This window comes from Lampetra fluviatilis, chromosome 4 (genome assembly GCF_964198595.1).
Source record: "Lampetra fluviatilis chromosome 4, kcLamFluv1.1, whole genome shotgun sequence".
NCBI classification, from domain to species: Eukaryota; Metazoa; Chordata; class Hyperoartia; order Petromyzontiformes; family Petromyzontidae; genus Lampetra; species Lampetra fluviatilis.
The window spans coordinates 8599299-8614219 of NC_136278.1; the positions used below are offsets into that span (position 1 = coordinate 8599299).

The window sequence follows — 14921 nt, forward strand, 5'->3', positions numbered from 1 at the left end:
AGTCAATGATAAACCATATTATTGAGATTAACATCACGAAATAATTTGTATAAACCATCTTCCACTGGAACACAATTCTCAAAATGCATTTCAATCACACTAAAAACCTCTGCCCACTATACATGCCTTTAGCTCTATATATGCCTACAACTCTATATATGTAGCCATTCTTTATTTTACCATCCCGAAGCATTGTGTAAAAAAAATAACATAATCTAAAGGTAGCTTTGATTTTGAAGCCACATTTGAGTACAGCCAGTTTGTCATTCCTGGATGAGGGCCTCCCCACACCGTGTAGGTCTTGAGCATATTTGCCCAGACTTTACTATCGTGGTCAGTGTCGATTGCTGAATATTGGGGGTGCTGAATCAAGAGTATAGTACATGGGTTTTGTTGCAGTGCACTCAGCTGCTCATTATGCAGGCCTGGAACAACCTGTTTGTCTAAGCCACTACCATACCAATATTAGATTGCGAATGACACTAATGGTAGTCGTAAACAGGAGGAAATAATCAACGCTAAGCTGCTAATTAAAAAGAACGAGGTTGACTTAAATGGGCCAAGAATATGACTATGGACTTGCCGGCAGCGTGACTAAATGGGTCAAAACTCCTAAATTACAAAGTGGGCTTTCTGCCTCAACTAGAAGCTTCCTGGAGGCCAAGTGACTTGCATACTTCAAAGTGACTCATGTTAGCTCATAGTAATGATGGCACGGTATATATATATACGCTCGAATGTACACACACGAATAGATATGTACATGCCGAGCGGGCTTTGCTAAAAAGCTAAAGCTCGCGGGGATTTGGGTGCACAACTAAACATCCTTCAGACGACTGTGGAAGCGATTGACAAAGAACAAAGTAAGGTGTGGCCCTGGAATAACGGTGGACCTTCGCATGCCAGATAACACAGTTCTGATCATATACATACATCAGGAAACAAATGACTTCTGTATGGATGTATAAGCACAAAAAACTAACAAATACATCTAGAGTCGATTAAGCTCAGAGAATTACAATATGAAATCCACAAACTCGACTAAAACTCTGCAGATTGTCAACTTGACAAAGGCCTGCATTTTTAGGCAAGTGAGCCAGCACAAATCCATGCTTAACTTGTTCAGTTCAGGAAACTGTTAACACCGTGGTCCCAGCCATGCTCAGAATTATCCAAGAGCTGGGCCTGAGCCAAGCCATGGCTGAGTCGCTCAGGATGCGTGTTTTAAAGCGATCGAGTGGCACAAGCCCCAGCCATGCCGTGTGTGCAGCTAACCCAGAGCCACATCTCCCTTGTAGAATAGTCGGGCAACTGGCTAAGCAGGATCAACCGTGTAACATGAAAGAAACTAAACACTCAAATAAACTCAAATGACTAACAACATGGCCCTCAGACGACTGAAATAAACCAAGCCGATGACATTTCACGTTGGCAGAGGGAGTTTACGACATGCGGTGCAAGCGGCGCAGTGAGCGGCGCACTCGGGCGATGCCGTTTACCCGCTTGTCGATGTCTCCGTGCTGCAGCTGCACGAAGCGGGCGGAGATGGCCGCAATATAGCTCTGCTGGTTGGAGAAGGCCACGCGCCCAGCCCCCTTCGGGTACTTCAGCTCAGGGTCGGTGTCGATGCCAGCATAGCACACGCCCCCGTACAGCCGGTCCATGATCATCGCCAGCTCGACTGCGTGAGGAGAGCGCGTCCGGACGCACGATGCACACGCGCATGAGCACACATGGATAGCGACTCGGTCAATCCACCGCTGGATGAGGGCCTCCCTACGCGATGCCGGGTCAGGAGCGTTATTTGACCAGAGGAGGCTCCGAGTGAATCGGAATCCGTGCCGAAAAACGCGCGGTACAACCCGCACACGCAATGGCTTTTCTTTACAGAAAACATTAGCCTACAACGGTAAACATTTTCTGCTGTAAAACGTTAAAGTGGATTTACGGACAGCACCCTGCTCAACTGCTTTTTATAAGCCACAAAGTCTATATTCCTATGTCAGGGGTGAGGCTGACGAGAGGACAACCACTCATGACGTCCCCCATAAAGCGGCACTTACTTTTATCAACCCTGGAGAAAAATTAATTGCCGAGTCGACCCCTGATCGAGATTTTAACTCGTGACCTTCAGATTGTGATCCGAGCGCTTGCTTCACTATGCCTCGTGCTTGTATTTAGATTACGCCGCATAGCCAATGACTACAGCGGTTAAGTGATTATGGTCCCTTCTTCAACACCACCACCCGCGTAACCACTTTGAGGCTGTAGCCCAATGAACAAGCAGCTATTGTTATATCTCCCCGATGTGTTTTCGGTTTGTACCGTATGTTATTCAGCATGATGTCCGACATTTTGCTGCACGCACTGGTAGCATATCCAGGAACTGAATTAAATTTCCTGGAGTGCAACGTCGGACGTCGTGGCAAAACATGCAGTAAATATTTGAAAACACGTCTAAGGAACTATACAGAGCAAACAAACACCTATTCAGTTGTACGAGTTCGTTTAAAATTTGCATCGGACAGCCTTGGAGACACTGGGTTCTAGGTTCGTATTTGCGAGATTAGGGGATTTGATTTTTGAAATTGCGTATTTGAGTTGCGTAATTGACGTCACTAAAACACGGCAGGGGGGGGGGTGGGAACAACGAGCGAGCAGTGATCCGAGCGCGGCTGAAGCGGTACTCACTGGCTCGAAGCGGGCGAGGAACCCCTCCCACGAAGATGGTTTTGCGTGGGTCCAGGGGCTGAGAGCCGTCCATCACAAAGTCACTGTCGCTTAGATTCCATGGGCGAATTTGCACCTGCACGCCGGGCGAAAAGGGACGCCACAGTCGGCAGGCACATCCATTTCCATTTGAGCCCTTAACATTACGTGCGTTACGTTGGCCGATTGGGCGAGGCGAGCGAGTGGAAATGTGGAATTGCACCTGGCCACAGTGAATTTGTTAATCTTGGACAATTTAGGATGTCGGTGACATATTGGTCTATGTAACAGTTTATTGTTAGGATACAATGCAATGTCTGTTCCAGTGTCATTCTATGGGTCTACTATTAGCAAGTCTAATGTTAGTCTATGGACCAATGTTGGTCTATGGACCAATGTTAGACTACGGGCCCGATATTAGTTTATAAGTCCAATGTTAGTCTATCAGTCTAATGCAAATGGATAATGGAAGGGAGTCCAATTATAATATTAGTCTACGGACCAAATACTGTTTCCCAAGTCCAATGTTATCCTATGGGTCCAATGTATGCTCATAAATCCATTATTATTCTATAAGACCAATGTTCGTCTATGGGTCGAATGTCCATTTGGACAGTAAACAAGGCACAGATGATCCGTACACGATATAACAAAACCAGACTCGTAATTTGCGTACACACACGACTACAGTTCCCACAATCGCAAGCAGCACAAGATGTACGGCGATTTCACGCCTTTCCAATTTCACACACTGACAGAAATGTCAGGTGGACAAGATTTATGCCGCGGAGTAACTCGCCCCCCCCCCCCCCCCACATCAGTCACGCTTCCCGGGTTCCGCAATTGCACCACGCCGCGGTAACCCCTCGACCCGCGATCCATGCGACCGCTTTGATGGCTTCTCTGATTGGTCTAAGCCGAGCACCGAAGCCGATGAGAACACAGGCCATCCCTATTGGGAAGACACGTGCTCAACACGGTGGGGCTGGCGTGCCCCACTTACTCACGCGGCCGGCACCAGAGGGAGTGCAAATTCTGGTGACACGGGCGAGATCATGGTAGTTTGTAAATTACAACCAAATGGTTCATGCCTGCACATGTAACAGTGATTTAAGAACGTCTTTTGCAACGTGCGTCGATTCATCTTAGCGGACAGATTCTCCTAAGCGGCTGGCAGATCAACATCCCCATATTTTAGGGCCTGAAGCATTGATGATTGTGCATTTTTGAATTACATGACGATTTCTCAGCATGTTCTAATTTATATGTAGAAAAAAAAAACATTGTAGTGGACACCAATGCAGTTCATTAGAGGCTTGTTCACTATTTAGTTTAAAACGTCGAGACATTTTAAAATACTAAAATTGAGTATTTTGGAAACTAAGTCTTCCCTGTTGTAGGGAGGCATCATTTTCAGTCTAATTCAATTGGACATAATTCACTTAGATGCAGAGAGAGCATCGCTTCCTCTGAGGAACAAGGCAATTTGGGTTTCTAAAATGGGCACATGGGCCTGCCATATGAGCAATTATTTTTTTTACAAAGAGAACATTGCTTATTAGTGCAGCATTTGGTGACACCTATTAGCCAAATTCCAGGATAAAAAAAAATCTAAAGTGCAAATGGAAATGAAACCTAATTAAACTTGCTGAACGTGTGCATTGACAAAAAAATACAAATTATTGCTAAGCCTTTCCCTACAAAATTATATGTAACATTACATTTAGCAATGATAAATCAGAATGATCTTCTGAGTGGCCATTTAAATATAAAGACTTTGTTTAAATACACTGCAGTATTATGAAAACAAGTTGCACAACCTTTCTGTTTGTGCTTCTCATGTCACGTGTTTTTGTGGGATTCACATAACAGAATAAGTGCACTGTTACACTAAACTGAACGAACAATGCATTCATGGGTGCAAGCACGCTCATGGAAAGATCTCAAAATGTTTTGGCATATCCTTGTGTGTTTCTATATATTTATATAAATACCCACACGTATAAATGCACACAAAGCACGGGACAAGCACAATAATCATCATGTGATTACGCCCTCTGGCCAGGGAATAAACTCGAACTAAACCAAGTTAGGCTACACACACGCACACATTAACATTGCAGCCCCCGGCCTTAACGTTAATATAACAGAGAAAACCCTCAGCCGCACAGCGTCGAATGGCAAACACACACACACCTACCGGTTTGTCTTTAATGGTGGGGCTGGACACACACAGATAAAGCTTGTCTTCCTCCTTAATGCAGGCGTCGATTAGAGCCTGCACCGAGCTCTCTTCCTGGAAGAGCAGAAATGCGTATCCTGCAGGGGGTGAGGAGGGAAACAGCCAAACACAAAAGCCCATTAACAACACGCAGGCCGCCCCCTCTGCGCACACTTGTTTACCAGCGCGAAATATAAAAGGGGCCCCCCCCCCTCCACTTTCTGAAAGCTTCGTTCACTTCCGAAGGCTCATTTGTGAATAGGTGCCAGATGCTGCTGCTTACATGAGGCTATAAAAAATTCAACGGCCCATATTTCACCCCTCCGTGCCGGAGTGCGTTGAAAATAAAGGGAGGTAAATTATCAGGAGGCAACCCGATGTTTCTTTATCGACCATAATGGAGAATCTAACATCTGGCCGTTTTCGGGCAGCGGGCAAGCAAAGCAATTTGGTTATTTGACAAAGCCTACACCGAAGCCTGAATTTATTAACTTTTCGCTCCAGATTGCCCAGTTGCCAGGGTCCTCCCCCGGCAGGGCTGCTTTGCATGGAGGCAGAGGTTCAATTCCTGCAACCGACCATTGTGCCAGGAAACAGACATTGATCACAGGACTGTGGGAGACAGCAGCAGCTGAGATCGGCCTTCATCCAGCAGTGGATGCTAATGATTATATTCATGAGATTAGACTACCGTGCAACATGTTCAAAACCCATATTTAAAATGTTAAAATAATCCACAGCTAAATTATGAATAGTAAATATACTCCATAACTACAGAAGTCCAAGTGCTCACATTAAAATGTTAAATATTTATTATCTCAATAGTTTGTCACCTGGTTAAGCAACAAATACAGATATAATTGATCAACAAAATGGCATGACCTCTTTAAAGTGATAATCTTTCGTTCATAAAAGTAGTGAAACCACTAAACAAACCAAGCTCACACGCAATTTTATTTCTTGCAGCTGGTCACATTCTCGGATGTAAACATCTACTGGAACGTTAAAACCAGCTGTGGCCTCAGGTGTCGTGTGAAGGTGAATGAGCAATGGGCCATGAAGGACAGACCCTTTAACACCAAGTCCTCAAGAGCGAAGGGGTTTGAGCCATGGTCATTTCTCACTCCGACCCTTCCGCATCACAGGCCGACCCCCTCCCCCGCCCCTTTTTAAGCATTCCAATAAAAAAACGAGATTAAGGCCCAGAAATGCAGCTCGGTCTTTGGTCACGGAAAATCGGCACACGCGTGAAGCCGACAACGCTAAGTTGCCGCAAAACCTGGTGGGGATTCTGGGATGTTCCGACAATCGTGCAAGGTCATGATGCACGGCAGCGCGACCCAACGTGACGAGATAACCTAGCACCAGGCTCCCGGTACTATGACGTGAGGGCCATCGAGTCTGCAGTGGCAGGGTGGGGGTCACGCAGTCAGCAAACACGGGGGCAATGCCTGCCCCCAAGACTGCACTGCGCTGACAGTTGGCCACACCATTGGCTATGCAAATCAACAGCCTTGTAAAATCTGCAGTGCCCTAAAGCCTTACCTAATGCCAAATTTGCCTACCAGTTGCGGTAGTTCTCAGCCTGCCACCTTGTATACCGACCGCATTACTTTTCTCGGGTTTACCTTAGGAATGGTATGTTTTCATCACGAGTGTTATCTAAGACAGGCACTGCATTATATATATATATTTTTTTTTAATGAGAAGTCAACAACGGCTGTCCTGGAGAAGGAATGGTCCTCACCCACAGCAATGTGGCATTTCTATGACTGACTTAGGGCCACCAACAGAAAGGATCAGTGTCTGAAGCTTGTTTAAGCAGAGGGCTTGTGTTTTTGCACATAATTGATATCTGATTTACATATATACACGTAAATCAATTGTTTGAATTGCGAGTACCTGTAAAAATCAATAATTTTACGTGGAAGAAAATGTACACGAGTTTTTAATTAAATTGGGTGTAGCTTCTATGACGTGTGACTTGTAATGCACCATCAAGGGAACCGGAGAGCCATCCCGTGAACCAAAGAAGCCCATTGCTTTTCGATTTAAAGCTTTCGTGACTGCAGGGAGGGATTCATCTTCTTGGTTCTTTCGGTAAAGTCACGTAGAATGGAATTCGTGACTTTACCGAAAGAACCAAGAAGATGAAGCCCATTGCTGCTGCCTGTGGGCAGTTGCTCATCGCAGTTTTTGCAAGGAAAGGCACGCGCAGCGGGAATGCGAAACGGATGACTGCACTCACAAGAAACGAGAGAAATTAGCAGGGTGTGCACGACGGAAGTTTACCCACTAGATGGCAGGAGAAGCCTCGAAAATTTGCGGAGTGCTTTCCAAGTGTTGTCGCCGTCACCCACAACAACATCCTTATCACATCTCTCGCACGCCCACACACGGATGCACTCGTTTTAGATTCACGCAAAAAAAACGAGAACTGCTGTAGCGCGTAATGCAATGGTGACAAGGTGAGGTTTTGGGTCACGGCGTGACCCCAAGGGTCATTGCGACCGGGCCTGCGTTAACCCGTCCTCCAGTGCGCTACATTAAACAGGGGGCCCCCGCTCTTGTCACGTAATAGCACACGTGCAGTCAAAGACAGCAGCACAGCTGTTTCGCTCTCCACAACGCGGGCGTTTGTACGATTCAAATTCAGCAGATTTAGAACACATGTTAAATTATTTTACGGATACATTATTAACATTACATACACGTATTCGGGAGGGTCACGGGTTAAGATGTTTGCCAAACTCCTTATTTGCACGTCTGAGGAGACTGGAGTGGCTGAAGAAAACCCAAGCAAGCAATGGATAACACCGTAACCCTACTTGCTGCACTGCCTCTTACAGGTACCTCATTGCCCTACAGGTAGGCGTGTGTCAAGCACAATGCCTGCATTTCTGGGTGATCAAAAGCAACAGCCACCACAACACAACAATTTAAGATCACCTACTGGAAATCTGGCCCATTTATACCGCATTGAACGCTGGTGTTCTTTCTTGAAGGGTGGCCAGCCAAAACATTCATATATCATCTTCAATTTCTAGAGACGTTTTCCTTCCCATTTTTAACAGGTTACACATGAATTGTCAAAAGCTAGAGAATTTTATATTTGAGCCACATCATTTGCGGACTGTATGCAGCACTCAGCCAGCATGCTACAAACTGTACATTACTTAAACAAGGGTCCCTCCCTTCCTTTCTCAAGTGGTTTCTCTAAAATTAATAAGACACACAAAACTGGCATGGGTTGCAACGGATCCACCCACCGCCACCTACGTACATGCTCATGGCGTCTCTTCGTTCACCCTCCTCTTAAAGGGCCACGACCTTTGAAGCGCCACAAGGCACCGCAGAAGAAATGTTTTACGAACAAACAAAAAAAGCACAGAAACCATAAAAGAACATTTCGTTGCTTTCCCTGCGTCGGACCGTATGGTGATAAATGAAAATTCATGTAGCGTACATGCCTCTGCTGATGAATCCCGTAAGATACCGCATTCCCCCAGCACATTACTGCCAAATCTGATGGGATTTTAACTTGCTCCACGCTGAATAATGCATTATGCAAAGTATTTTGTTCTTGTGCGTCACTCACAAGGTGCATTATCCTGACCGAGTCGGCGGTTCCAACAAAACGTACGTGCGCAGCGTTTAATCAATCTTGTTCGGCAATCCGTCTTGGCGCAAGTGTAAATAATGGGATTTTCAGTCTGCCCGGTCTATAAAGAGTTATAAAATGGGCAGGCGCTGCTTGAGAATGCAGCCAGAAATTTCTATCCGGCCCGGGTTTATGGAGCGGATAAATCAATTAAGACCGGGCGACAGTGCTGCCCACTTCCTCGTTTTGGGAGCCTGGCGGGCGTCCCTCTCATGGGTCTCTCCCCCCCCCTCCCCCATCTCCAGCAGGCGCTGGAGAAGCAGTTCTGTCCAATTACGTCGTGAAAATCCAGCCACCGTCAGGCCACTTGGAGATAAATGCGTACCTGGAATCGTGCGTCCCATCTCCGAGGTAGACAACCCCCACCCCCGCCCACCGCGCCCGTAGAGGAGGCACACACTTGCCTTGCCGATAAGCATTATGCATCATGCTTTGGAGCCCATTAATCAGCCGATGGGAGACGTTATGTAAATGAGCGTAGGGAGAATAACGGTTTAATGTTGGGGCTGCATTGGCAACAGACGCACTGAAAGTTTCGTCGACGTATTAACAGCAGCGGATTGGGGAGACCTTCAGACCTTCATTGAGCAGTGGACCGACTGATCATGGCTGATGATGAAAATGAAAATAAAATGTGCAAATATGTTTCTATGCATAAGAATTATTTTCCTAAATGAAGGTCAGAAATTTTTATTGAGTAAAATAGAATATACACAGACAATAATCATCTCGATTTATACCATGACCGCATGAAAACTAAACAGTATATTTGTATAGGTATATAGGCTCCATCATTGTGGAATTGTACAAATCGAGACATTTCTCTCGTTATATTTTTTAGAAAGTCAAATAAGCTCCATGTTCCAAATGGGCAATCGGGAGATCTTTATCTCCATCAATGGCAAGGGGTGGAAATTCCACTTTTCCATGTCAAGTGCCCGTTTATCCAAAGGAAAGCCACTGCTGACAGCACACGAAGCATTGCCCAGTTTATCGACTTCAGCTGTGCTGCGTTAACCATCAACGGGGATGTTCACCCACGAGCTTCCTATTGCGAGTCACGTGCTCAAAACCGCAACGCCACCGCCCCGGCTGGACAGCATCTGCCCAATAATAGCAGCAAGCTGTAATCTAATACAGTAATGACATATGAAACGCCTTTTCACAAAAAGAAAAACCAAACAAACAAATACGGCGGTGTGTTCCACGATGCTTTTTGCTAGTCACGGATGCATCACAAAGACAGCAGGCTGTACATTGCACCTGCCAACCAAACAAGTGGTCAGAGGGAAATAAGTGCGGGGAGCTGTGTGTGTGTGGGTAGGGGGCGGAGGTCGGATGCTGGGAGTTGCCACGCTGCGGAACATCTGTTCATCTGATCGTGCCTTGTCTGGTTAAAGGATACGATGGGCCACTGGTACCGGTGCTCGCAATGTGCATGTATGTGCACGTAACGGTTAGCGCATTGCGTTGCGAACCCAGTGACCAGAGTTCAATTCCTGCCGACGGCCAAGACCAGTGACGATTATCTGAACCGGTCCTGGGTCGACTCAGCCTCAATGAGTACCTGGGTGCAGTGTGTAAATATCGCTTACTTGGGAGACAACTATGGCCGGGGCATGGTGTTGGCTACCTACTCCCGTGTGCTGTGCCGACCTTCATAGGTGCTCGATAATAGCACTTGCCCCAACAGTGTGTCAAGGCTATACGGGGGATCTTTGTCTCTGCGCAAGAAAATGATGGGGAGTGGTGGGCGGTGGTGTGGTTGGTGCACAGTGCTCTGAACCCAGTCAGCTGGGTTCGATTTCTGATCGTGGCTGATATTAGTGGCGATCATCCAAACCTGGCCATGGGGAGACAAAGACTTGGGGTGTTGTCCACACCATCACCTCACTCACCACGCAGGCCTTCATTAGGTGCCCACTAACAGAATTTGCCCCCAATATAGAGCCTTTGACATACTGCCCCAACAGTCTGTCAAGGGTTATACATGAGAAAGATCTATTCTTTGAAAATGTAGCGATTCAGCTAAGCAGTGGAGTGGTGTTTTGCACCATTTCGTAAATATTTTTTTACACTGATTACAAGAGTGTATTAACATGGATAACCTGCATTTTTGTTTAAGACAACTGTTGGGAAAAAAACCCTTCCTTTTGCATAACATACAAAAAAACATATCAAAGCATATGTACATTTGTGAGTCCGTTTTCAGTTAGTCATTAAACTAATTAAATAATTTAGCAAATGGCAGATAGAATACTTAAGACTGCCAAACATTTATGGCAGCTGCAGCGGCTACGTCCAGCAGCAACGCAAAACGCTTAAGCACCCAAAAAGTGAAATCGCTTCTAAGATTCTACAAACCCTCCCAAATGCTGTTATTCTAGATCGTAGAAAAAACCTAAAAAAAACAATCATGACACCACAGCTACTACCACTGCACCATTGTACGTTTGTTTTGTTGCTATATCGCCTTACGGTTAAAGTGCTGCGGATATTTTTGTGCCGAGCGCGGAAAATCACCAACGCGACGGTGAATGAGCTGCGGGCGCGGTACAGCGCGTTCGTCATCAGCGGCGGCGCAGGTCCCCCAGGCGTGAGCAAGCAAGCGGACAAACGAGCGAGTGGGCCAGCGAGTGGGCCAGCGAACAAACGGGCCAACGAGCGGGCGGGTGAAGAGGTGAACGTGTGAGTGGGTGAACGAGCAAGCAGGCGAACGAGCAAGCGGATGAACAGGTGACCGAGCGGGTGAAGGGATGAACGTGCGAGCAGGTGAACGAGCGAGCGGGTGAACAAGCGAGCGGGCGAACGAGCAGGCGGGTGAACAGGTGAATGAGCGAGCGGGTGAACAAGCGAGCAGGTCAATGACCAAGTGGGTGACAGAGTGAGTGGGTGAGGAAACGGGCGTGCCAAGGAGTGAGCGGGTAAGTGGGTGAACGAGCGAACGAGCAAATGAGTGGGCGAAAAAACGGCCGAGCGAACTAGCAAGATAACCCCCCCCGCCCCCCCCCCCAATCACGTGTCCTTGGACACGGCTGCCGTGTGTGTCATGGGGGACGCTGCAATGCGGATGCTACCCGGGCAAGGTCAGCAGAGGACAGAGATTGCCGCTTGCTGCGGCAGGAGTCGCTGGGTTAAAGTCAAATTGTGTGGTTAACGAGTTGCCAGGTTAACACGTACTGGTAACCTTCGTTTACTGTGTCTATCTGACCGGGTAGTGTTGTTGATGGCGGATTTGACTTGCGATCACAAGGTCACGTGTCTACGTGCGACATGTTATTCTCTCCTCATTACCATCACATATTTCATGGCATGGTGAAGTATGGCCAAACAAGCTCCATGACTGACATGGCACGGGGGGAGTCTTTTATCCGGCAGTGGATTCACAAACGGCTGATAATTATTCTTTATAGGGCGGCACAGTGGCCAGATGTTAACAACCTCGCCTGGTATACAGTAGGTCGTGGGTTCGATCCAGACCCTGACACCTGCTGTATATTTGGAGTTTGCGTCTCTCTCTCTCTCTCTTATCATCATCACGGTGGCTATGAGATGTTAACAACCTCGCCTGGTCTACAGTAGATCGTGGTTTCCATCCAGACCCTGACACCTGCTGTATATTTGGAGTTTGCATGTCCTCCCCGTGGTCGCGTGGATTTTTCTCCGGGTTCTCCAGTTTTTCCCTCCACGTTTATAAACATGCGTTTATAGTATTTGGCTGCTATACATTTGCACACAAGCTATCATTTGTGGCCAGGTCGCTTCGGAAAAAGAGCCATATAAGCCAAATGGGCTTTACCTGAGAAAATAGTTAGTTTATATTTATCACTAAAGGTGTATGGACAAGGAGAAATGGTAGAGCAGGTACTCACTGTACTCTGCTCATGAACCTGGCCTGGACTTCACCTAGATTCACTTGACCTTAAAAATGTGAACCTGGTGGGATTTGTAAACATCACAGCAGGGGAGATAAAGGTGGCTCTGGTCACACGGCCCCTCCGTACGTGCGATGCCATCCTTAATTGGTTTTCAATCACAGCGCTCACCCGAAGGTTAAAAGGGGGGAGAGATTATCATTTTGTGTCTATGTGGCAAGCTTCAACTGAATTTTTTTTTACCGAATATTGATAAAAGTGGTCTAATTTTTGTTTTTAAAAACGATTAGTGTCGTTCAAGAGTGAAAATGATTGATATAAAACACTGCTCACTGTCCTGTCAAATTCAAATGAGGCAGTCAGCCAAAGCATTGGCACACAAAAAGCTTTTCTTTCAAACTACCGTATTATAACCTCTCGCATTATTGAGAATAATTTCACGGAACGTACCATTCATAAGCCCTTACTTTTTTTCTCCCTTTCTTTTCGCCGTGAGCCACACTTTTTGTAAATTGTTAAATAGAGCTTCGCGTGACTTTTGGAATGCGAAACTCTCAGACAATGAGCTCTGTTGATAATTGAGCCGAGCGCTGCTGAAGCACCATGCTTATCAAAGCGAGTCCGACACGTAGAGATTAGGCACGTGTGCGGAGCAAAAAAAAATGCTTGACTGCCCGTGATGGGTGCCCGAAATCCACCAATATTGCCTCCACGGTCTCGCGCAGACACACAAGGGAAAAACTCACGGCTGGAAAAAATTGGAAATTGGTTATCTCTGTTGAGTTTCTGCTGCGGATTTTTTTTCTCTCTCTCTCTCAAAGCTTTAAAGATTACATATTTGGACATTTTGAAGCCAGCTTACATGGCCTTAAGCACGCCTTTTCAAACATCAGCCGCTATCCGGAGGTGTATCGGGTTTATTTGTCGGGTACTTTATCACGGTTATTTCATCAGGAGGAAAGCCATGTAATTTTTATTTCCAAATAAACACACGTGTGTAGCCAATGATATAACGCTAAGCCTTGTGAGGTCGGTAAGGTGCCGTTAGTGAGCCCATAAGAAGGTCGGCACAGCACGTGAGGCAGTGGTGTGGCTGTCGTCGCATATTGCACGGCACATAATTCAACCGCGGTGCAGCAGTGGAGTTAGCGTAGTTGTTTGCGCATAGCACCACAAACCGGGCAAATAGTTTGATTCCCAACCATGACTAATATCAGTGGCGAATGGTATCTGAACGAGTTCTATGCCCCCTCTATCAACCTGCACTGACCAGTGTGGTAAAGTATAGTCCAAATAATACCCCGATGACCAACACAGTGTGGGGAAGACCTTCAATCAAGAGTGGATTCAGAAAGGGATGCAATCATTCAACCAAGCAAGATGTTGGCACAGGGGCTGAGTCACAATCACAGGGCTATGGCTTCAAATCCCAGTTAGTGTCTCATCTGGCTGACTATCCCTGAAGCTGCATGGAAAACGACCAGTAGCTAAAACACATTCCTGCGGAGGGAGCTGGTAGTAACGTTGGGTTGCTCGGTCAATGGCCAGGGTCAACGGCGGCGTGGTGTATTCCGCAAATATGCCCAACTGTGAGGGCGGGCACAAGTTGGCGTGAGTAGGTTAAACGTTGAGTTTTATAAGGGCACCACAGGGTGACCAGCCCCTCCCCACCCAGCCCCACCTTCCCCACCCAGCCCCACCTTCCCCACCCAGCCCCTCCCAGCCCCACCCAGCCCCTCCCCACCCTTTCCTCTCCACCCAGCCCCACCCCTCCCATTTTTGGATGCACGACGGACGAACACAATAATCCCCTGTGGGGACTGGTGGAACCAGGTGGTTCCTACCAGTATAACCATCGGAAAAATTAAGTGATTTTCAGATGGGGGGGGGAAAAAAACACGAAAAACACCCGGGATAGGTGCTCATGACACGAGGGATTTGGCCGAAGCACGGTTATGGAAAGAGAGAAATGCCGCCAGGGGAAACGGATCGTCCAGAGGCTCTGAGGGCAGTTCAAGGTGGAGGAACTTCTTCCTGGCATCTTCTGCTGTAACAGCAACAACATTCCACTGCTCTGCGCCATTGTTTATCCTGCATGAATATTTACAGTGTCGGTTTTCCCCTCACTTTACGCAGTAGTAGATGTGTTCCAAAAAAGGCCGCACAAAGAAAAAACGCACGAAACAACCTCCGCATAGAGGACACACACACACTGCAGACCGCATAGGAGTGAATTCAAACCGCGAATATTGGGTATAAATAGCTTAGCTGCGTATACACGAAATCGCACAAATTTAACCTACATACAGTAAGAGAAACGTGTATTCACAATGCACCATCAGAAGCGTCTCCATGTTCAAACAAGTGTTGGGGAAGTGTTAATTTCCAGGAGTGGCCCCAACCCCATTGGTAAAAAAATTCCACATTCCTCTGGTCTTCCCATCCTCTGCGCTGT

General features: G+C 46.8%; 1 protein-coding gene across 2 annotated transcripts in view; it reads right to left on the reverse strand.

The window, feature by feature from the left end:
- Positions 1-14921, reverse strand: part of LOC144931550 (cytoplasmic polyadenylation element-binding protein 2-like) — a 95584-nt gene that overhangs the window by 6390 nt on the left and 74273 nt on the right. For both annotated transcript variants that reach the window (XM_078855517.1, XM_078855516.1), the window contains 3 exons: positions 4910-5028; positions 2692-2806; positions 1500-1681 (listed from right to left, as the gene is read on the reverse strand). In XM_078855517.1, the coding sequence (XP_078711643.1) occupies positions 1500-1681; positions 2692-2806; positions 4910-5028 (416 nt within the window). The remainder of the gene's footprint in view (positions 1-1499; positions 1682-2691; positions 2807-4909; positions 5029-14921) is intronic.